Source organism: Triturus cristatus, chromosome 3_1 (assembly GCF_964204655.1).
Source record: "Triturus cristatus chromosome 3_1, aTriCri1.1, whole genome shotgun sequence".
Classification (NCBI taxonomy): domain Eukaryota; kingdom Metazoa; phylum Chordata; class Amphibia; order Caudata; family Salamandridae; genus Triturus; species Triturus cristatus.
Window position 1 is genome coordinate 393,181,262 of NC_140583.1, and position 25,741 is coordinate 393,207,002.

General features: G+C 43.2%; 1 protein-coding gene across 1 annotated transcript in view; it reads left to right on the top strand.

The window, feature by feature from the left end:
- GNB5 (G protein subunit beta 5) overlaps positions 1–25,741 on the top strand; it is a 322,810-nt gene that overhangs the window by 254,061 nt on the left and 43,008 nt on the right. The window contains exon 12 of the mRNA XM_085644176.1: positions 25,343–25,509. Within this exon, the coding sequence (XP_085500302.1) occupies positions 25,343–25,509 (167 nt within the window). The remainder of the gene's footprint in view (positions 1–25,342; positions 25,510–25,741) is intronic.

Below are 25,741 nucleotides of genomic sequence, written 5' to 3' on the forward strand. Positions count from 1 at the left end.
TCCAACATAAACTGGCCTGGGTGCAGAAAGAAGTATCCCAGAGCCACACTTCTCTGTGCAAGTACTTAGGCCTGCATACTAGTGAGAGCAAGAAAGAATGAAGAGGCCCTACATGCATGTGCTCTCATTTCTCCGGGGTAACATGCTGAGTGGGCCTCTGGGTCAACCAGCCTTCTGCCCCTATCGATAACGAGATACCTGCGGAGCCATTGTACTGGAGCCACTAGGATTTCTCCCCCCTCCCCCTGGTCATGATAGCCCTGAGCCGAGAGATACTAGTCCTGAGATACTTGATTCTGTGGGTAGATGGTCCCATTGTCTTTCATTACTGATTGCACCAATTGTATCGCGTGTTTTCATTGTGTTTCTGATCTTTGGGATCGGTTAGCAATGCACCTGTAAAAAGTGTTTAAATGGTTACTGTGAATTTGGTGGGAGGATTGCAGTTCTCAAGGCACTCTTTGCTGACAAACCACATGGAATTTGTAGTCACTATATATTTTGTTAACCTTGGGGGCCCGGAGTTACAACTCAACTTTGTTCTTTTTAGGACGAGCCTAGCGCAGTGCGCATGCGCTACTTTAGGAGAGGACCTCTAGGAATCACTCCAAACATTAAGAAAGCTTTCAGAAAGCTTGTGCGTGTGGTTGTTAGATTCTATTGGCCTTTACATATGCTTTCAAAAAATGAAAGCACGCAATTGGCCTAAAGGCATGTCTTTGTCCCATCTTTTGTCTAAATGTTCCCTCCCATAGCATTTTGGAGTCGGGAGCGAGCAGCGGCACGCATTGTGGCATCTGCATTCTTCCCTTTCCCTTGGATTATGTTACTAATGACAGTGCGGTCGCTTTCACTTTCGCGGCCGCATTTTTTTTTGTTCTTAGTTGCGTTTTTTTTTTTGTTTCTAAGTTTCAAGCTGCATTCCTAGTGGGCTATTTAAATCATTTGCTTGTGTGGCGCAATGCTTAGAATGGCGCAGCTCCCTTCTGGTTTTTTTTTTACAGCTCTCATGCCTGGCCTCCCTTCTCTATCCCTTCTCGGCTCTCAGCCCAAAGCTGGTCATCAGCAACAAGGACTCAAGCCCTGCGCGCCCTCCCTTCCCTATCCTGTGTCATCTCTCCGGATCACCAGAGGCTGCATTAGGCTACAATCCACCCCCACTCACGATTGTAGGAGAACACTTTTTTTGTTTTAATTGATGCTTTCTGCCGCCGCACACTGTGCCATCTCAGCCCACTGCAGGAGGCGCGCGCCCTGTTTTGTTTAATAAACACGGAGCCCGGCGCGTTTCTTTTCTTTTTTTTTTTTAACATGAACACAGGTCTTAACAACTCTCCTGCCTGGCCCTCCTTCCCTTTCCCATCGCGGCTCTCAGCCCAAACCTGGTCGTCGGCAACAAGGACTCTGGCCCTGAACACCCTCCCCTCCCTATCCCATGTGATCATCCCAGATCACCAACTGCTGCATTAGGCTACAACCCAGCCCTACTCACGATTTATGGATGACATGCTAGCAGCAAATCTCTGCCCGGATTTGCGTTCCAACTGCAATCATTTTGGTTTAAATTGGGAGTGTCGAGGTGTATTTACAGTGAACATGGAGGAGCGACCGAATGAAGAAAACACTACGCAGAGGGGTGAACTTTCTTTCCATGGCACCAGCAGCACTTCCTCCTAGGCAATAATCTGGCAGAGGCTCATCTCTTTGTCATTTCGGGGAAGGTTGCAGACTGAATCTGATTAATGGTGTATAAGAATCATGCTCCTGAACTTTTGTCATGGAGAGACAACTCTATCTGCAACTATTAGCTGCAACATACACATAAATAACGTGGCATTCACTGAGTCTTCCTCGATGGCAGAGCTGACCAGTAAAGTATGTGTGGTCTTGGGGGAGGTGCATCATTGGGGGCACTTTGGACCATTAAGCATTTGAAAGCAGATTTTTAGGTCTCGCCTGAGACAGCGCTTTAGCGCTGCTCTGGCGAGACTTATAGTAAGCGAGTTTTGGAAGTGCAAACGAGTGCTTTCAGGCCTCCAAATACAGTGCATGTGCGCCGGGCGCGCGCACCATTTGGCAGCCTGAAAGCACTCGTTTTCTTTCACTTTCGCTTTGATGTTTGATCGCGTCGCGATCACTTTCACTTTCGCGGCCTCACGAAAATACCTTAGCCACAGCCAAAAGGTTAGACAATGCCATTAAAAGGCAAGACATATTTTCAGATCACTCTGTCTCTCCCATTTCGTATTTGCACTTTATTCATCTTTTTAAATATAGATCATTCGTCTCTCTCGCTAGCTGTTTATCAGCGTAATTACATGCCTTTGCCTGTTTCCCGCTTCCCGAAGTGTGTATCTTTTTGTTTTGTGCTTGTGTCTCTCTTCGTCTCCCCCTCCTCCACTGCAGGCTCAGCATAAGATAAAGCGCCGCACTGCCGGGCTGCGCTGTGCCAGTTCCAGCTCCCCCCCAACACCCCCTCCACCGCACCCGCCCCCTTACAGCAGCCGCTCTCACTGACGCGGTGCAAGCTGTGCTGGTATTCTTGATCTCGCGCTCCTCTCATTAGCACCCTTAAAATGGCGGACAACCCTCTGTGAATAGCAAAATCACAGTTCTGAACAGTTTCCTCTCCCGTACTATGGAAACTGCAGTTTAATGGTAAATAGCAGGGATGTATGTGTGCCCTAGTTCACAAGCACACAGCTGCAGGTCACTCGGCGCAATGTGCAACTAGGTGCCCACTTTTTTTATTAATGTATCCTGCAGTGTATTCTAATTTTTTATGTACTCTCTGTCGATAGAAATGACCTGAAACTACACTGAAAAGAGGGCGCTGGGGTGGGAATAATGCTCGCGAGTGTCCCGTTGCCTTAACAATGGCATGCCATCCTCTTCTGGTCACATAAACGAATTCCAATGTTACCACTTCTAAGCGGATATGAAGTCTAAGTCTGCACTAGGAGATATATTGTCAACAAGCATTTGCAATGCAATAGGTTCTCGCAGTTAAATGAGTATAAGCTATTGGCATTGTAAATGACAATGCCTTTTATTTATGTTTTTAAAACGAAAACAAAAATAAAAGGCATAGTTATTTGCAATGTCAATAGCTCAAACTCACGTAAATGCGAGACCTATTGCATTGCAAATGCTTGTTTTTAAATGACTCGACGTGCAGCTAAAACGAGTACCGATTAACAGTACTGCGGAGGAGCAGGTACGGTAATCGCCTGTCAGTGTTAGTTACTTACACGGGTCATCCGTAAATTAACCTTGGATCAGGTTCGTCTTCTGTTGTTGCTCATTTAAAGGATGTCATTTGTCAATAATATTAGCGCTTCCGGATCGCATTTGTATCGTAGGCCGCGCGCATTTCTTTTCTCTGCACGGCATCTTAAAACTGAATATCTGTCTCTGTCCCCGCTGCAAAACCCCCTGCAAGGGGGGGGGGGCACAAAGGAGCAGGCTGCCTAAAATGGCTTTCACTCACATCCATAGTTTTAATTTCATCAGGAAGACCCCTTTATGTAAACTCCCCCCTTCCCTTTCCTTTTGTTTTTTACACATTGGTTTCATGCACTTTATTGTGCATGCTTTATTATGGGCAGCAGCCATGCTTTAGCACACAGCATGGCGGCCACTTGGGGAGGCGGCACGCATTTCTTTTTTCTGCACTACACACCTCGGAGCTGAAGGGAACCAGTCTGCCCCTGTCGCCACTGCGAAACCCACTGGACGTATCTGCTGCATGGCTAAACTTATAAGGTCCCAAAGGTGAGACCTATTGACTATGCCAATGCTTGTTGTTATTTGCTCCTCTAATGCACCTTTTATTGTGTTCTTTTACTTTACACTTGTATACATAGATATTTTTGAGGTTTTATTAAAATCGTGTATTTTTCCATAAAATAACAACTTTGACTGGACTTTCTCATCTTTATTACAGTTGTAGTAATTATGCACCTCGACTCTACCTGCGCACTTCCTCCTTTGACATAATACCATGACTGCTTGTACAAACTTCCTGGGGATTTAGGGAGTCTTGTGAGGCCAACTTTTCAGTGCACACTTGGGCACTCAGTGTCCTTGTTAGTTAGGAACACCTGCAATCTCACCTTGGATATGGTCAGGATGTCGCTTCTGTTCCAAGAAACAATAAACAACCTGACAGTTCAGAATACCGTAAAACTAGCAGTATTGTGCGCACATAGAATGCTCTACCCTTTACTATAGAAAAAGTGTATAATGACAGTAACACATAAGTATCTCTGTAACTCATGTTTGACTCTTATTTATCGTAATCCGTGCTAAATACATTTAGTTTTTTATTACTATGAGCTTCATCGTTACAAGGAAACGGAAGGGAATTATTAAAGGTTTTTCACTATGTGTGTATTTATAGTTTAAAGATAACAATCACAAAGTAAATTTCCTCTCTAGACAAGTGGCTTTATTTACCTTCATTTCTGTTCCTGGAGTTGCTGGCAGTTTGCAACTGTAAGATTACTATTGGATGTGTGCAACTTTTCTTCAACTGTATGATGCACAAATGGAACTCAAACCAACCTACATGTCCCCGTATTGATAAAACAGATATCATATGTGTACCAAATGTGTTAATTCCTGGACGAGCCTATATCCTTCAATTGTTCCTTCAGAGTAAAGAATCTTGGAGACCCTTATAATCACACCAGGCTTTGCAAAGAGGAGCTGGATAAGGTGCTGAGTGCACGATGTTCCAAAACAGATTACAAGAAAGGAGCCAACCTATTGAGTACTAAAGAGAACAAGCATTGCCAAAGCCAATAGTTCTCGGTAATGTAAATGCCAATGTCTTTTAGTCACGTTGTATAGCAGCACAGTTGCCGTTCAGCATGGCGAAGGTCCTTGCAAAAAGCGCTGTGATGTGGCCAGCGCTGGCCGTGTCATAGCACAGTTTTGTCTGGCAGCAGGGGTGGGGCAAGCGGGTCAAGCAACAAAACACGTGAGGGGGTGGATGGCGGGTGTTGAGAATGTAAATAAAAGAACATTTAGGTGAACCAGAAGAAAGACAGTGGAACCCTCACAGTGTCAGCACCTAACCATTAATTAACTCCTAAATCTTTAACCCCTATAAATTTGATCAAGGGTGTGTGTGCACACAGAAGCAGTACCGACTGTTACAGTACTAATTCCAACGGAACTATGACAAATAAACCCAAAGCAATGGTGCACCACTCCGTATCATACAGATCAATTAAGAACATTAGTATAGTCCAGATCCAATCAGTGAGTAAGCCAAAAGTTTCATTAACACATCTTTTTATTCAATTTACATGCTAAAAAGCACATCACAGCCGACGCGTTTCGTCCTATTGCAGGACTTCTTCAGGGCTGTTAAAAAATACATATATATACATTTTAAAAAACACATACAATGAGGGTACATCAAACACAGAGACATGAGAATCACACTTTGTATTACATCAAGTTATAGGTTTTTTTGGACGTACATGAAACACGTCCTACATCTTATCAAAAATGGACGACTGTACAAATTTGATTTCCTATCTGATATTATACTACCCATAGGCCCGCATTAGCAGGCAAAAAGATAGCCGCTTCTTGCTACTCGGTGTTAGGATCATATGACAACATCCATGTCGAACAAGGTTAAAACTTCGAGGTCTTTAGACAACGTTAGAAGAAGTTTTTATATTCGAGTAAAAAGAAAAAAAAATTGGAATGGACAACCAGGAGGCAAAAGAAAAAACAAAAAGAAAAGGAAAAACATGAAGAAGGAGACGAAAGAAGATATAAAGGAACCTTGTACAGAGATATAGGGGAGGGCTAATGTATTGATTTAAGCTTATCCACAAACGAAATGTAATGTGTAGAATAGCAGGAGATGCCAGATCTTACCATTGGAATGATAGTAGGGTCATTAAGTTTCCAACAGTAGAGCGATAAGTCATGAAAGGAAGATCCTTACGATCAGTTCCCCATCCTTGAATATCTGGTGTATAAGCAGAAACATATATTAAGTACTAATTCAGTGAGGTATATGTAGCTGCACTATGAGCCTAGATGGATATTATAATTAATGGAATTAAGGTGTCCCGAATTTACGCTAATGGATCCATTTATTAGTGCAATCCGTCTCTGAAAACCTTTGGGGGTGCTCACCTGAGAGATAGTTCCAACCACTAGAGAAATAAAGTGGTGGGCTCCTTTAAGGCTAATTTCATAGGCCTTCCATTGATTCAGCAAAATGTCATTAAGGGAAAGTCCTTAGGATCGTTTCCCCATCCAAATGTATCTGGTACATAAGCAGAAACATATAATTAGTGCCCCCACAATATAGGGGTCCATTAAACATATATATGATGTTTACAATTAAGCCCCTATTGGTCATTAAAGATAAAACATTAAATTTTTTTTGAAGTCAAGCCAATAGACCCATTCCTATATACCAATGGTCAATTGATAGATTTCACTATCGCTTACCTATAAATCTCTCCTGCTAATATATGGAGTATATAAGCAGTCTTTCTTTATGGAAAGGGAGGGTATAGATACAAGCTCCCCGCGTATAAAGCAGAATCAATCTGTATGGAGAAAAACGAATATATGTGTATACAAGGGGAGAAAGGCAGAGAGAGATACTAACATAGTTATGTCCATGGAACCTCCCTGCTCCTTTAGCTGTAAGTTGCCTTTTAATTTTTCTATTATAGAAAAACTTCCGTAGATGGTCGGGGTCATCATAATTATAACCTACTCTGATTAAGATGTCATGTCTGAATAAGGTAAAAACTGTCCCATATTATGTATAGGGGTCAATAACCCATAATTCATTTCCATTGTAAATATCACGGGCTAAATCTAATACTGACGTAAGAGTCCCCGCTGTTATCATGATCAACTCCTGAAATTTGCGAACGACTTTAAGCGTGGGTAAACAGCTTATCCTCGGCTGAGTCAAAGAGATAATATAGATTGTAACTTTAAAAAGTCAAAAAAAGTAATTCCTCCTAAACTGAAAGCTAGGGGAGTTCATGCACTCGTTTCTCCACTGCCCAGCGTCCTTACCGCAATTTAATAGTCACGGTCCAGCCAGTCTCGACAGCGTCACGTACTCCTCCGGTCAGGATACAATCGTAGAACGGTCATCTCAATTTTATAGAGCACGAACAGCTCATAAGTCAAAGCACCTGTGTGATCTGCATTAGTTCTTTAAGAGTAAGGTCACATGACAACCCAAGTAAGCTTGGCGGGCATCTTTCAATGTTCAAAATCTATGCGAGTAATCGTCTCAAGACTCCATTTAAGCGTTGTTAAAATGTCTATTTATGAATTGCGATCCCCATTGTGCCCTGCACAGAGCGTTTCTCCCAATTTTATAGAGCCCGGACTGCTCATGAGTCAAAGTACCTGTGTAATCTGAATTAGTTCCTTAAAAGTAAGGTCACATGACAACCCAAGTAAAATTGACGGCCATCTTTGAATATTCCGATCCTAGGCGGATATTTGTCTCAAGACTCATTTGGAACGTTGTTAATATATACATTTCTGAATTACGAATCCCGTCGTGCCCTGTGCAGTAATTCATGTCGAGGACAAGAAATGGTGGATGTAATATTATAAATCGAATTCAAGAGATTACATATCCCCATCCAGTTCAAGGTGCGAAACACGCATCTATAAAGTAATAATAAGCATGCATATGCATCTCTACAATTAAGGCTGTGGATGATTCATACCATTCTTTCACCGTAACAATTGCGGTCATAAGATATTAAGGGGAATCAGATTCACAACAAAACCTGTTATTTCAAAGCTAAGGTCGAGGCTCCATCATATTGGGTGTCAGCCATAGTGTAGTATAACACGAGAAAATATACAGGGTCTGAACCATAAAATGTAATAGATAATAGGTATTGGTAAAAAAGAGGAGATAGAGTCCTGGTATTGCAAGCGACCACACCTTATGACCTGAGCCCAGTATGTCCAATAGGTTCCTATGTTGAGGCTAGTCTTCTGAAACAAACTATCCGAGTGTCGTGACAGGACTATAATTTTTAAGGGATCTAAAATAATAATCCAAGAGTGGATAACCCTACATCCACTAGGTTCCAAAATAATATATCCAAAGAGAAAGGTAGTGATACAAGGAATCACTAGAGCATCAATTAAGCTCCAAGAGGATATAACCAAAGAGAGAACTGGAGACACAAGGAATCACCAGAGCAAAAAAATGAAAGCAATACAAACATTGTAATAATCAACCCTATTCTGTACATAAAGGGAGGGAAGTACAAGGAATCAAAAATGAAAGCAATCCAAACATTGTAATAATCAACCCTAATCTGTACATAAAGGGAGGGAAAAAAAGGTACCATTATGGGAGAAAAGGGAGTATAACACGTCGTAGGCATGATCCCATGCCTACCATTGATGATATGAGATATAATTTTTCATAACTCTTCATAGAAAGGTGGAGGGAATAGCATATCTTAAACAAACATGTATAAACATATACAATCCCATTTGTGTGTTATCTAAACAGGACATGAAGTATTCCAGAAATCCTTGAGGTGTAATCTAGTTATCTACAGAAAATAATGCATCTCATCATCGCTGTTGTGGCCCATTTCCACACTTGAGTTTACATATCCAGCCTGCTTCTCTTTTTCTTAGGGCTAGTTCTCTGTCCCCCCCTCTCGGGTGGGCTGGAACATGCTCTATTCCTATAAACCAAAGTTCCTCTTCGTTTGTATGTTTTTCTTGCATATGGAACGTAAGGGGGTATCTAAGGTCACCATTGCGGAGTGCTGGTACATGTTCCTGTATCCTTATTTTTAACAGTCTCTTGGTGCTGCTTCATAGATTTTATTGCAGGGGCATCCTAGGACATATACTATGTACTTAGAGTTACAGTTAATAAGATGTTCTATATTGTACTTGCGCTTGGTGTTAACCTCTTCAATGCCCGTGACGAGCTGGTCTCGTCATGGGCCGCGGTAGCGCTGTGCCCATGACGAGACCAGCTCGTCACAAACCCCGCCCGCTAATGAAACGGCCGGCACAGGGCGGGGAAAGGGGCGGGCACTGAAGGGGCTAAAGCTAAACTTCTTGGTCTTATTTTTGCCTATTTTGCAGACATTGCAGTCTTTACAAGTAAAAAACCCGGTTACAGTAGGAGTAAGCCAAGATGTTATTTTTGATGTTTGAATGTAACTAGGACACAACAAGCCTCTCACATTCTGACCTCTTCTATAGGTTACCTTAGGTTTATTATCTAAGATCCCTTGGAAACTTGGTATGTTTGTGAGTAAGTGCCAATGCTTCCTGAGGATATTGTACACTTTACTGCTTTGATCGTTGAATTGTGTGTTAAATGACATCAGAGTTTTTATGTTTCTCATACGAGGTTTTACTGTAAGTGTATCTGCTCTTGATACCTTCAGCACTTTTTTGTGTGCGTTATTCAGTATTTTTCTAGAATATCCTCTTTCCAGGAAACGCTCTTCTGTCTCCCTAAGATTCAAGGAGAACGTCTCTTCTATGCTGCAGTTCCTTCTCATACGTATCATTTTCCCGTAGGGGATATTGGAAATTACATGTTGTGGATGTGAACTCTGAAAATGCAGCATAGAGTTACAGGATGTGACTTTTCTATGTGTGCGGCTCTGAATGTAATTTTCCTTTATGAAAAGGATCACATCCAAAAAATCGATTTCCTCTGAACTGTGATTTATGGTGAATCTTACATTAAATGGATTGTCATTAAGATATTCATAATATAACATAAGTTCTGGGACAGCTCCATCCCAAAGCATGATAACATCGTTGATGTACCTGCCCCAGAAAATTATGTGTTCCATCCATGTAGCCGCATGCCGACCCCAGGCATGCTCCCGCTCAAACCAGCCCATAAAGAGAACATTTAGGGGCCGATTCCAATCCGGGTCGGAAAGCACTCCGACCAAGCCGGATCCGGAGTTTTTTCCGACCGAGCCGGAGTCCTGCAGTCCGTCCGAGCGAGTACGATGCGGCCGTATGCTGCCGGACTCGGTTCGGTCGGACTTCCATAGAAGTCAATGGGAGCCGGTCGTACGACGCGTACATGGGCTTCCATTGACTGAATGGGTACATCGCGGACCAGTGCGCCCCCTACAGTGGATACACGTCGGTGCCATCCGCACCATACATGCCTGTGTTGGGGAGACCCATGGGTCTCCCACTGTGTCCGAGTCGTAGGGTTGCGGGTGACAGGGGGTCCGACGCAGACCCCCAAAGGCAACCACCCGGACAATTTGCGAGCCGGACACTCCGGCTCGTACAGGCTGTCCGACGCGTGCATCGTACTGGCTCGGTCGTGAATCGCATCCATTGCACGCCATGGTTAGCTTACGACCGAGACGTACGGAGCAGTTCGGACCCGGAAACGACTCGGTCGGTGAATTTCCTGTAGCTTGCATCGTACTTGCTCGCTCGTACAGCTGTACGAGTCGGCCGGAAAACACGCATACGGCTCGTAGTTTTTCCTGCCGTATCGCATTCGGTGCCCTTCCGACCCGGATCGGAATTGACCCCTTAGTGTTTGCCAAAACATTCCCCACACTTTGCATACATTTTACCAGCCTTGTAGTTAGTTGTGTCACATTACACAAACTATACTTCTTGGCCTCTGGAGTTAACTAACACCACATGCACTTCCAAAATTGTATCTCATGTTTTGTGGGTGGCTTAGGTGATAGCCTACCTCAGCTCCTTTACAACAGATTGCCCATATAGATTCAAGGGCGAATGTCTTTCGACAGAGTATAGGCCTGTTCTGCCTTTGACCAGTAGCCTTGCATATTTGAATGGGTTGGCTTTGGGATCACCAAGAAAACAGCCAACATGAACGAAGGCCGGTGGGGGGGCATAAAATAGAGATTGGGCCATAAATGAAAAAGTGCCATACTGTTGCAAATTAAAAACAATATAATGAGAATGATTTTGTAATGCAACAAAAAAAATTATACAGGGGAAGGCAAGTTTAAAATTGAGCACTTTGCTAGCTTTGTGAATGGCAAAAATTGGGAACTTCCAAAACTTATAATGAAAACTTCATACACCTCTACCTGTGACACATATAAATAATGGTCCATTGTCCCTAACCCAGCAGCCCCGAAGTTAATAATTACTGAAGTAATCTGCCACCAAGCTAAGCTAGAACAGTGGTTGGATTGGGCAGACAAGATGGTGTAGGTTCCAATCTGTATACACAGTAGAAGAACTGAGAGTCCAAAGAATGTTTAGCAACAATAGTGTAACCACTCTACAAATATCGAACAAGGTGTTTGCTGGTGTCAACAAAGTACACAATGTGTCCATGAGTGTATGTACACGTAAACAAAGTTCCCATCACCCACGACAAGTGGCTTGCTTCATCATTTGGGAACCGGGGAACTTGACCAAGGAACCATCTTCTACCAGATTGATGTAGATATTGGTTCGATGGATGTCCCAAATGTGTAACTGGATCAAAGGGGCCACAAGCGTAATGATAGTGGGTGATGTATGCAGTGCAAGTGATAAAGAAAAAGTGATTTAAAATTGGTTGTCAAGATACAATTATGTGTTTATTCTAGTGCTACCTTGATACCAAGTTAAAACTAAACAGTGCTATACAGTTCAAACAAATAACTGTGTTCTTAAAGACTGGTCTACATGTTTCAGCTCTTGGATATACTCTATCCCAGCTTTCGTCAGGACCAGAAAGCTACTGCATATTAACGGTGTAGTGAATACAAAAAAACTCAAAGACATACAACCTGGACCATGATCTTGGTACAGGTAAATACCTGTAAAAGCAACAACAGTGGTCAATGCAAACAGAGTGGTGACATGTTACAAAAACCGCATCCACAATGAAATGTCGATTTTAGTTCAGAATTACCAAATAGTGTAATAAATAATTCTACGTCCATCACCGCAAGTGAAACGTTAGAATTGTAACTCACCCGAATTACACTGGGTATGTGCCTCACCCCACCCGGCAACTGCTCAGGTATAGGAGGCACCGCTCTAAGGAAAAAGTACTAGCGTAAAACATTACATAACAAATGCTAGTAAAACATTTAAAACATTAGTACATTGCGCGCAACCCTTAAAAACAGACAAGGCAGGAAATTCACGGTCGACTGAGCGTCGAAAGACGGTTGTCAGCAAACATGTCTCTGTTATAAACAGACGAAGTGCCCATGCAGTTGGTTAAAGCACTATCATTTCTCTACCCCAAAGTCTACTGCTATACTGCGTTATTTAAAAGCCAGTGACTGATGTGTGTGGTACCGGAGAGTGAACAGTGAAAAATCCACAATACGGCATTTCCTTAGTCAAAGGTTTCCTGTTCGGTATTCTAAGGAAGACCCCAGAACTAAGCCAAGAAATTAACCAGGGACTCAAGGCACCGTAATCATATTAACAGATGTTGATTAATAAAGTTACGGGTACTGCACCAGACCTAGTCAGTTTATATCTGTCCACCTACCTCTCCGTCGGTACCTCTCGCGGTGTATGAGCGAGAAGGGGAGGTGTACTACAGCAGTAGGGAATCCCATTTGAAGAGTCGCCGCGCGTCACTACTGACATGCGCGGTCGGCGGCTCCAAGCTGTCCCTTGCTGATGACGGCGAGGCATTGTGGCATAGACGCAATGCGCATCGGGAAATGTAGTTTATTATGATTTATAAGGAGATTGCTTCCCGAAACAATGATAACTTAGTGCCATATGCTCATAGATGATTGTGCTTTTTGATCTATGTGCAAAGGCTACGTGGTTAGCGTGTATTATATCTAACTTAAATGTGGTGGATGTTATCGTATTCCACAAATAAACCACGTAGTCAAATTACAAATAGGCATTCTAAAAGTGTAACTCATGATCTCAACCCGGGTGTTTAAGCAAATTCTTATTAACGACCCGTCAGTTTAAAGCGAGGTCCATGGTATTTGGTCATTCAGACCTACACAGTCGCTATGCATTTTGAACACCCATTTCTGTTCCCTTATGAAGAGGAACTTGTGGATATCTGTAACGTGAGGTGGAATAAAGGGTTGTTCTAAGATTACCCAGCGCAGATCTTCTGGTCTGTGATTGTGGGACAAAAAATGGCTAGTTAATCTGGTCGCTTGTTTTTTACACCTGATGGTACTTTTATGTTCGCTGATACGGACCTTTATCTTACGTGTGGTCATCCCTATGTATCTAAGTGAACAGGGGCACGTGATTTGGTAAATTACCCGATCAGAGTTACAATTGGTGTGCCGTCGTAGGATCCAGGGTTTCTCTAACCCTAAATCAACAGATTTGGTTAACTGTGTCTGTGGGCAGGCTGTGCAAGAGCCACATGGATAGTGGCCTTGTACTGGTGGTAAGTCCCATAAGGTAGATGTTGTCCCTTTGTCTTTGGCCCTCGGTCTTGTGTGTACCAAATTGTCGCGCAGATTCGTACCTCTCTTGAAAGAGAACAAAGGTAGTGGTATCTCTGTGTTTCCCACATTGAGGATGCGCCAGTGTTTCCGCACCGACTTCTGGACACTATTTGATAGTGTACTAAAGGTGGTGACAAAAGTCATTCTTGTAAGTGGTGCCTTAACTGCCGGGGGCTCTAAGAGAGCGTCCCTGTTATTGTTTGACGCCCGTTTCCAGGCTTGTTTGACTAAATGTGTAGGGTATTTCCTGACTTGCAGTTGCCTTGAGAGTGCCTCAGCATGATGCTGGAAATTACCCAAATCTGAACAGTTCCTACGGATCCGCAGGAACTGCCCTACTGGAAGATTGTGTCGTAGGGACTTGGGATGATGACTTTGGAAACTAAGCAATGAGTTTTTTGTCTGAGGTTTTTTGTATAGTTCACTTCCCAGCACTCCTAATGTCGGATAGATCATGATATCCAAAAAGGGGAGTCTTGCTTTGTCATGGGTTACTGTGAATCTCAAAAAATTGTTTTGAGCATTAAGCCAAGAGTGGAAATCTAGCAAAGTGGCTACTGACCCATGCCATACCACTAGGATATCGTCTATGTATCTCTTCCAGCATGCAATCTGTGCCTGAAAGGGATTCTGGCTGGTTAGCACACAATCCCTTTCAGGCACAGATTGCATGCTGGAAGAGATACATAGACGCTGGGAAGTGAACTATACAAAAAACCTCAGACAAAAAACTCATTGCTTAGTTTCCAAAGTCATCATCCCAAGTCCCTACGACACAATCTTCCAGTAGGGCAGTTCCTGCGGATCCGTAGGAACTGTTCAGATTTGGGTAATTTCCAGCATCATGCTGAGGCACTCTCAAGGCAACTGCAAGTCAGGAAATACCCTACACATTTAGTCAAACAAGCCTGGAAACGGGCGTCAAACAATAACAGGGACGCTCTCTTAGAGCCCCCGGCAGTTAAGGCACCACTTACAAGAATGACTTTTGTCACCACCTTTAGTACACTATCAAATAGTGTCCAGAAGTCGGTGCGGAAACACTGGCGCATCCTCAATGTGGGAAACACAGAGATACCACTACCTTTGTTCTCTTTCAAGAGAGGTACGAATCTGCGCGACAATTTGGTACACACAAGACCGAGGGCCAAAGACAAAGGGACAACATCTACCTTATGGGACTTACCACCAGTACAAGGCCACTATCCATGTGGCTCTTGCACAGCCTGCCCACAGACACAGTTAACCAAATCTGTTGATTTAGGGTTAGAGAAACCCTGGATCCTACGACGGCACACCAATTGTAACTCTGATCGGGTAATTTACCAAATCACGTGCCCCTGTTCACTTAGATACATAGGGATGACCACACGTAAGATAAAGGTCCGTATCAGCGAACATAAAAGTACCATCAGGTGTAAAAAACAAGCGACCAGATTAACTAGCCATTTTTTGTCCCACAATCACAGACCAGAAGATCTGCGCTGGGTAATCTTAGAACAACCCTTTATTCCACCTCACGTTACAGATATCCACAAGTTCCTCTTCATAAGGGAACAGAAATGGGTGTTCAAAATGCATAGCGACTGTGTAGGTCTGAATGACCAAATACCATGGACCTCGCTTTAAACTGACGGGTCGTTAATAAGAATTTGCTTAAACACCCGGGTTGAGATCATGAGTTACACTTTTAGAATGCCTATTTGTAATTTGACTACGTGGTTTATTTGTGGAATACGATAACATCCACCACATTTAAGTTAGATATAATACACGCTAACCACGTAGCCTTTGCACATAGATCAAAAAGCACAATCATCTATGAGCATATGGCACTAAGTTATCATTGTTTCGGGAAGCAATCTCCTTATAAATCATAATAAACTACATTTCCCGATGCGCATTGCGTCTATGCCACAATGCCGCGCCGTCATCAGCAAGGGACAGCTTGGAGCCGCCGACCGCGCATGTCAGTAGTGACGCGCGGCGACTCTTCAAATGGGATTCCCTACTGCTGTAGTACACCTCCCCTTCTCGCTCATACACCGCGAGAGGTACCGACGGAGAGGTAGGTGGACAGATATAAACTGACTAGGTCTGGTGCAGTACCCGTAACTTTATTAATCAACATCTGTTAATATGATAACGGTGCCTTGAGTCCCTGGTTAATTTCTTGGCTTAGTTCTGGGGTCTTCCTTAGAATACCGAACAGGAAACCTTTGACTAAGGAAATGCCGTATTGTGGATTTTTCACTGTTCACTCTCCGGTACCACACACATCAGTCACTGGCTTTTAAATAACGCAGTATAGCAGTAGACTTTGGGGTAGAGAAATGATAGTGCTTTAACCAACTGCATGGGCACTTCGTCTGTTTATAACAGAGACATGTTTGCTGACAACCGTCTTTCGACGCTCAGTCGACCGTGAATTTCCTGCCTTGTCTGTTTTTAAGGGTTGCGCGCAATGTACTAATGTTTTAAATGTTTTACTAGCATTTGTTATGTAATGTTTTACGCTAGTACTTTTTCCTTAGAGCGGTGCCTCCTATACCTGAGCAGTTGCCGGGTGGGGTGAGGCACATACCCAGTGTAATTCGGGTGAGTTACAATTCTAACGTTTCACTTGCGGTGATGGACGTAGAATTATTTATTACACTATTTGGTAATTCTGAACTAAAATCGACATTTCATTGTGGATGCGGTTTTTGTAACATGTCACCACTCTGTTTGCATTGACCACTGTTGTTGCTTTTACAGGTATTTACCTGTACCAAGATCATGGTCCAGGTTGTATGTCTTTGAGTTTTTTTGTATTCACTACACCGTTAATATGCAGTAGCTTTCTGGTCCTGACGAAAGCTGGGATAGAGTATATCCAAGAGCTGAAACATGTAGACCAGTCTTTAAGAACACAGTTATTTGTTTGAACTGTATAGCACTGTTTAGTTTTAACTTGGTATGAAGGTAGCACTAGAATAAACACATAATTGTATCTTGACAACCAATTTTAAATCACTTTTTCTTTATCACTTGCACTGCATACATCACCCACTATCATTACGCTTGTGGCCCCTTTGATCCAGTTACACATTTGGGACATCCATCGAACCAATATCTACATCAATCTGGTAGAAGATGGTTCCTTGGTCAAGTTCCCCGGTTCCCAAATGATGAAGCAAGCCACTTGTCGTGGGTGATGGGAACTTTGTTTACGTGTACATACACTCATGGACACATTGTGTACTTTGTTGACACCAGCAAACACCTTGTTCGATATTTGTAGAGTGGTTACACTATTGTTGCTAAACATTCTTTGGACTCTCAGTTCTTCTACTGTGTATACATGTGCTGGATTAGGGATTGAGAACTGTTTGAGTCGCTAAACTACATCCCTTGGACCCCCACTCTTTTTTAGAGATAATTTACTATAGTAGGTTCCAATCTGCCATCTTTGGAAGGAAAAAGGCAACACCTGCCCATAACTGAGATTTGTTTTTATTATTGTCCAGTGTACAGCACAGTCTTGAATGGCCCCAAAAGATGCACCGCGTGGCCTCTTGAATGTGGTTTGTCCTGTGGCACCGGATTTCATGTACCGCTGCTGCTAGCCTGAAGCTCATCCTGTGATTCGTGTCCTGGACTGTATACCCCATGGGGTGTACTAACAAATCCAGATCGAGAAATGCCGTGCAGAAGAGAGAATGAAACACCTTGGCTAAAGTAGTGGAAAGATAGAATATGAGCATGGTAGACAAAGAAGCATCTCCAAAAGCAGAGCGGATCATAGAGTCACAGAAAGCAAACGGACAAGAACACAAAGGACCTAATTACGATGTCAGGCTGATTTAAGTCTGCAACTGATTGACCTCCGGTCGGCAGTCCCAACTGCCTAATTAGTATACGAGCGAACACTGTTCCGTCACATTCCTACATTTCCCTATGGGATAGGGGATAGGGAAATGGGAGGTGCTGTTCATCCCTGCACCCCATGGCAGGCACCTTAGGCAGAGGCCGCACATATAAGGAGGCCCTGCTAGGGGCCCCCAAACATGCTGTCCGACATGGAAACCGTGCATCGTAATCCCAAAGGTGGAAAGGCCTGCCCTTTGGGATTACAAGCCAGTTCCAACTGGCCGACAAGCTTCTTGAGTCAGTCAGAATCAAGCCAGAATGGCCGGCCAGCTTCAATTCTGACCGGATGATACATAATCAGCCGGTCGGAATTTAAACCGATGATGGTGATCCTCCATCTTAATCGGCCCCCTTATATGTGAAATCAGTGTTGAACATGTATGTGCTTCACAGGTTACACTACACTGCCAATGCATCAAAAAGAAAAGTCACCGTGCACTGATATGATAGGTCTCAAAAACCTCTTATTCCACCTGATACCTAGAGTGGTGGAGGATGACTCCAAGGATGTCAAGGAAAAGGAGTTCGATTTGAAATACACTGTAAATCCAAGAAGACAAGCAGAATCAAATTGCCAAAGTATTTGAAAGAGCAGTATTGCCAAATTTACAATAAACTGTTGACTGAATTTCCTGGGAAGTGTACGTGCTGGGAGAAAAGTTTGACAAAAGTTTTACATAAGCCCGTACATTATACGAAAGGGCAGGACTTCTCTTAGAATTGACCAAGGCTTGCATACATTCTTTAGAAGCACACGTATTTTTGTGTATTTTTGTCAATTCACACTTACTTTTTATCAAACATTGAAGAACACGTTAGCAGCAAAAGGCAAATACAAATTACCGTAGATCACTAGTAGAAGGATCCGAGTGTTATAGCTACACTGGGCACATTTTCCAAAGCCCACAATTGAAGGCACATCCCAGTCCACCACATTCAGCTTTTGCAGTGGGTGGGTATTTGCAACCACACTATTCCTACAAATTCAGCCTTTGTGAATGCTCGCTCAAGAAGGGAGCAAATACTGTAGTAGTCCAAAATGCCAACTAAGCATTGAGCCCTTGGCCAGCAATCGGAGCTCCACCCGCTATCTTCACTTCTTCCCTCACTGGAGCTTCGCCAGGCTCTCTTCCCCTCCCCACTTAATGAAGCTCGGCTTCCTCCCCATCTATCCACTCCCTTCACCTGAGTCCCCTCCAACTTCCCCTACTGCCTCCTCTACACTCCTCACTGGAGCTCTTCGCCCTCCACCTCAGTTCTATCGACTGTCCTTGCCCCTCTTGGGAATCCGTAGCTCCCCTTTATCCACCTCTGCAGCTACCTCTGTTCCCTCAAACTCTTCAGTCTAGGTCTGCTTTGTATCATTTTCTCGAAGTCTTCTCCCAGTCTTACGGCTGTCGCTGCCTGCAAACCTCATTCTTGGTGTTGCATCCCAACATTTTGGACAGTGATAATTTGCACAAAAAAAATAAGTGCTGGGGCTCTCATCAGAAGGCACTTTGCACCAGCTGACTCCTGTCAGCACCCCAAAAACAGAGCCAAGTACTAACCATGAAAGTGGGGAGAGGATGTGGCGTAATGACCAGAGCTGCCGACTTCGGAGTTGGTGAACCAGGTTTGAGTCTTGCTGTCGGCTCAACATCCTGTGATTCTGGGCAAATCACTTTTAATTGCCCCATAATTAATAAATAAATGGGTCCTTAACTGGTGCTCAAGAAAAGTTTTGGTGTTGATGATTAAGTGCCGGTGCTGAGCACTGGAAACCACCAGCTCAAACTAAGCATTGATTTTGGAGAGTGCACACTTTTGATCAGTCCAGCTCTCAAGGAAAGCCTTTTTGGTCTTTGCCCTGAAAAAACCCTATTTTAGACAGATAGGGTATTCTTTACCTTTGCTGTACGTACAGAGTGCATACGCTTTTGCATAAGCCCCATCAATGTCAGAATGAGTGTGTTATGCACTGAGGGTGTGCACCTACTGTGCATCTAGGTATTGATCTCTATGCATGATGCATGCATACCCACTGTTCTTTGCAACTCACTCCTATAGTCTTGTGGAATATGAAAAAGTACCTGCACTTTGTATGCATAGCAAGATAAATAGCACAGCTGTAGAAAGTGGGTGTGACTAGGTAAATCAAATAAGTCTGTTTTTAATGCATTACCACCTGCAAGCATCAGTGGTGTATGTCTGTCGTTGTATGTGCTTCCGCCTTGAAGCCAGACCGGCTAGCAATCGTTGTTTATCTTGAGATCATTATTCAAATCTTCAAATGTGTTTACATTGTACAAGTTCTGATGTAATGCAGTAGCCTTTCAATTAATGTAAAAATGCCTCTTTCGGGACCCAAATATCGGCACCATTTTATTGTGCAGCCAAAATGCATCTTTCACCAAGTCGATATAGGTGCCAGCAAAACACTTTAAACTCGAGCTTAAAGTACCAGAGAGACCCTTCAGCCACCAATCGCATCTTTGACCTAGATCCTTATATACCATTTTGTTAATATTAAAAAAATTGTGATTCTGTGCATTTTCTATATTTCCTACACAGGTACCTCACGTCTTACACAGGTAGCTTACGCCATCCTGTGTTGAGCTCAGTATGTAAAAGTGAGGTATTGATCCCACAACTTTTTAACAGCAGCTGGCTGGCATCTGGGTTGTAAGGTTTATCTTTCCAGGGTTCATTAATGCAACAAAGTTCTTCCCAATATCCTGAGATCAGTGAACTGTCTTGATTTGCAATACAATATTCTCCATCAGCAAAAACATACGAAGTATGCGTACCAGTCTCTTCTCTGTATGCACTAAATGTCATAATGGAATCTACTCCCTGTACGGCATAAGCTCTGAGATAAAGTTTATGGATTGGCTTATCACCGCATTCGATCTTGATTGGGCCACCCTCCATATTTGCATAGTAGGCAGGCCCAGAGTATGTGTGCCGTCATGTCATCATGTCTAGCAATGTAGAGCGACATAGACCCATCTAGATTAACTTGAGAGTGGCCATTTACTCATTTTGGAGAATTCTAAACTGTCCGTTTCTGAGATTCTGTGAAACATCCTAAATTATGTCCCAGTACGCCAGGTAGTTGTTGGGGTCAAGGTGTGTCCATCAGACACCATGGAGTAGACATTCTTGAAATTGTGCGAAATTGGCTATGATCGTGAACATGTAAAGCAGTTTTATTTTGAGGTGGAGGTCGTCATGCCTGTGCCATGCACTGGCTGGGAAGGAGGTATTTGTAGGGTTAACAGTAGGAAGAGGTACCAGAGCCGTGGAGGCAACCCACAGGGACCCCGTGGTTCCAGAGGAGTCCTGGTTCCTGGAGACCAGTGAGCGCTGAGCGGGAAGGTCTTGTTTTGGCATACTCCCAGTGCCTCACTCCATATTCCCCGTGACCTCTGCTGTCCCCTGAAGAGGGTGAGTCACAACCCCTCTCTGAAGAAATCAGAGAACAGCTTTGGGAGTAGAATTTGGACCAGCCCCTGCATTCCTCCATGCAAAGCAGATGAGAATCCCTCCAGTACTTGGAAGCCACGCGTATGCAGACTGCATCACCAGCACAGTAACGAGCAGGAGTCGATTGACGATGCCCTGTTTTATACTCTCTAGACACTACTTCCCAGAGAGCGCTTGATGTACTCACTCCTGGATGGCCAAACACTTCCAGGTGCATCATATACATTTTGCTAAAAGAGGAAGTCAAGCACAGTGAGATCCTGAATGATGTCCAGTCTAGGTGGCGGCCTGCTGGCCATGATGGGGCCGCTCCAGCGCTCGCGACGCCTGCGCGTTCATGGGGACGGGTAGCCTGCTAGGAGAGGAGCAGAACATATGTCAGGGAGTGCAATATTTCCAGAGAGGCCACGTGGAGGCGCCTCATGGTAAATATCAAGAGCCCAACTCAAACCACTGGTAAAGGGGGCAGAAGCCTGATTCTTCGCTTCGGAGGGTGTGAGGAGTCCCTCGCTTTTACTTTTACACCACCCCAGGCAGAAGAAATCCAAGTAACAGCGTTAACAACCCTCAACTGTCTTTCGCTGCGTGCCAGTCCGGCAATGAGGCAGGAGGCAGCCAGGGACAGTCTCACACAGGAGCCATGCTTACCGTGGCCTGGATATACCCTCCCACTGGGAAAGAACTTGCAAGTTGTGTAGAAGTAAAAGGTGTCTACTGGGGTCGGGCCACCCTTATTTTTAGCACTATGACAAGGAAGAGAAATACAGTGATAATGGTGCACCAAGGGAGAATATGACATAGAACAGCTTGGCCTAAAAATAATGTTTTTTTAAAACACACACACACCTTTTTTTGCCATACGAAGGAATTCAGTAGTTACTATGCGGCAAAACTCTCCTAGAACTTTCCACACAATTACCGCCGAAATTCGAGTTGAAATCCATGACTATTTTTGACAGAGAAATTAAGTAAATAGCAGGTTGCAGAGAAGAAAATAAATGTCAGTTGATAGCTTCACATCGCCAGCTTGTAGGAGAAATCTAATTTAATTAATTTTTTTGAATCCCAAATAAATGAGAACACGTGTGTTTTTGGCACATAGAGCCTGGGTATATTCCCTGCCTTATCCTTCCACCCCTTGAGTGATGAGAAATATTTGCATATTCTGACTACACCTGTCTTCAGAAAATGAAACTATAATACAGAAGAAGCAAGGGTTATTAGAGGCTCCTAGGTGTAAAATTAACATGAGCCGGTGCCAAATGGTGAGCTGCGGCTTCTTCCTTGCTAACAGTTTTGGCAAGTAAAGATATGGATAAATACAGCGACGTATTCACACAAAGAACCCAAACAGCCACGCGTTTAGGATGTTGAAGGAGGATATTTTGAGTGCATTTTTTTTATTTATTATCTTGCCCTATGTGTATTTAACTGAAATTAACGGAACGCACGTATCTATATAGTTCATTCGTGTATTGAATGATGTGGTACCAAACACACAAAAGGTGGTGGGAGGATGCTTGCAATAAGTCTAACCACTAGCAATCGCTCGGGAGGCATCCCATCCCATCATTCTTTTGGTCCCCATGCCACCTCAGTTTCGACCCAGACTTTTGTGTACTTGATTTAACAATCTGGTACTCAGAAGTAACTTGCTAGTCCTCAAAATAGTTCATAAAATGTTCACATACAAGATTACAACTGGGAACCTAGTAGTTTGTAACAACAAATGTGTACGGGGGTATCCATAACAAGACTGTTAGTTACTCTTTCAAAATAGAATTGGTGAAAATATTAAGACATCTGAAATGAGGTTGATTCCATCAGCTAGTAAACTTCAAGAGAACTGAAAAATCTGTGAAACTTAAGGGGTTAACAGCCTCACTTAACTGTTAAAAACAGCTGTTTCCCCAAGGTCAGTGCCTCCAACCTTCAAGAAATGGCCTATGAAGGCCTGGCCATTTTGAGAGGGCCTTCTGATCACTTGTCTGCTGCTTATTTACATGGAGGGAAAAAACAGAAAATGTTCCCCTAAGTCTGCATTTCAAAGGCATTTACTTTTAATTTTCCCAAAACATACCCTTCTTTGGGAGTGGAGACATTTTTCTAAGAAATCAAAATACATGCCACCTGGTCCACAATGGTGCATGTCATGGTGGGCTGGGTGGCATTGAGCAGGCAAAAGTTGACAGAAGTAGTTTTGGTGAATATTTCCTATCCATTTGGCAGGGAACTCTAGACTTTGGTTGGTGGGCTGGGTGTTGGCGGTGAGGCTATGCCACGCCAACAGCTTGGCGGATTGACAACTAAAATATAACAGAGGCCTTCTCTCTGTCAAGAATGTCCAGTACAGCCTGAGAAGTATATTCAAATCATTGAAATACTTTACATTGACGTCTAACACAAAGACTATTAAAATTAAAACAGCACTCATCATAATCCATTTTCACTTATCCATCCTATATTGCTTTAAAAAAAACTATGTCATTTACATGAAACCAAGACTTATATTCATCATTTTTATGAGTGATCACAAGCTGCGTGGAAAACACGGGTGAAATGAGAACATGGCTATGTGCTGAAGGAACCTGAAAAATATACTTCTAGACCTTGTATAACCACAAGGAAGTTCCCAATAGTGCAAGCTTCACTTCACGGCCAGACCAAGTCTTTATGGTGCAGAAAGAAAGAAATAAGAAATTCACAATGACTTGTAGCATTATTGATCTGTTACCTTGGGGTTAGCAGAGGGCAGAAGCCACAGCCCTACCAGCGCAGATCAGTGAACTGCATTGATGAAAACAAACCGAAAGCACAGGTACTGATTCAATTATTATGAACACATTTTTCAAAATGTTCCATTTATTTTTTCTATCAGCATGCTGGGTGCTTTACAGTGCCGGAATAAACCATGTGGAGGCCCCTAGGCAGTCGAAATGTTCAAACCATCTACTAATACCCAATGCACCGGATTTTTTACAAACTGACTCTGATGTCTCTGGTTTATCTTCTTTAAATTTTTAATGGGTAATACGTAGGCCTGGGCAAAAATTTCGTTCCGTTCGCGGAAATTGCGATAATTTGACATTTTTGCGTTCCGCGGAGAGCGCGAAAATGTCAAAAATTCCGGTTTCCGCAGCTTGGCGATAATTTGTTTCTTGCTCGCGCTGTAAAATGATACATTCTCGCGCGCGCGCGATCGCCTTACCTGAATCCCTGCGTTCGCCGACGAGTTTTCTTGATCCGGTCGCGTTCTCCATGAGATGTTGTATTGTTTTTAGCCATTTGCGCTGTCTCGCGACAGTTCGCGCCCGCAGTGACGTCATGCGTCGCGCGATCACGTCTTTCTTCTCGCGATCATGCACCGCGAGAACAACTCAAAACAAGATGGCCGCGCCCGCAAGCAACCACATGGGTAAGTTGGCGACCCGCAACCATGCAGAAAATCTCGCGAACATGCCGGAAAAAAACTTCCGCATCTTCGCGATATTTCTGCTTGTTTGCGATAATTTTAAACATTCTCGCGATAATTTGCGAAGGTTAATTCCGCAAATTCCGCCCACCCCTAGTAATACGGTATTTTCTCTATAGTCTTTTGTGTAAAGTTTTCGTTTCTTTGAGTTGATTCATGGTTTTCTATCTTTTGTAAACAATATTTATGAAAGGTTGATTGTAATTTTCTTTCAATTTCAAATCAATATTATTTTGATCCCTTGTCACGGGACCCCTAAAAGGAGTGGGGCCCGTAGGCTGGTGCCTACTTTGCCTAGTTGGTAATCCGGAACTGGTACTTTATCGTTTTCAGTGAAGGTGTGCAGTACATGTTTTTCAAGAAACAAAAAAGAAGGCTAAAACTTTGGTTTTGTTGGCAGACTTTGAGTGGGGGTGAAGAAATATATGAACTAAACATAACTTGATCCATCACATATAAAAATAATGTGTGATGTGCACATTTCAGCTTAAACTGTGTCATGCCTTACAGACACCATTGATGTCTATTCCTTATAGCGAAACACTTTCACACTAAAACCTGACAGCATTATTTGAGTTTCTTGTATAGCACAGCTGCCTTACTGGGTAGGGCTGCCTGACTTGGATGTGGTTAGACATCATTCAGTGGCAGGTGGAGGCAACAATTAGAGGAAACTTAAATCCAGCTAAATGTTGGTTTACGAGTCTTTATGACTGTGGAGAAGTTACCCTAAGTACAGTTATTCACATTCTACAAATAAACTCAGGTCGATTTAACCTTGGAAGACAAAGAGAATAGGATACCAGCTCCTACAGATTGCTAGACATAGAACCAAATTCATAGCAGAAAGCGAGTAAGGATGCGAGATGAAGGGTAAGTGCTTCACATCATAAATATGTTTCAGTATCTTGCAGAAGTGTAATCTCCATTGTACCAAAACCTTCATTCTGATTGCAAATATGTTTCCTTAAAGGACAGAGGCATGAAGACTTTTCACATCCTGTTTCTCCATTTTACACTCTAGGTCGCCTACTTTTCGCTGGCTACAATGACTACACTATCAATGTTTGGGACGTCCTAAAGGGAACTCGAGTGTCGATACTATTCGGCCATGAAAACCGCGTCAGTACCTTACGAGTCTCTCCGGATGGAACAGCGTTCTCTTCAGGTTCATGGGATCACACCTTAAGAGTAAGTTCTCTTTCTTCTGCAGACTTACAGTGCATGAGATGTGTAGGCAGCTTCTGTGTTATTTCTTACGCTTGAAACCCCTGAGTACCACAGTCCGCTCAACACCTACTCATTTTCTTTGCCCATGGCCAAAGAACAGATATACTAATACAAAGTTTACTGCAAAATAACTGATGTTTCTTTAGCACGGATTCCAAGCCCTGTTACTATTAGTTTACTATTACCTAATTTA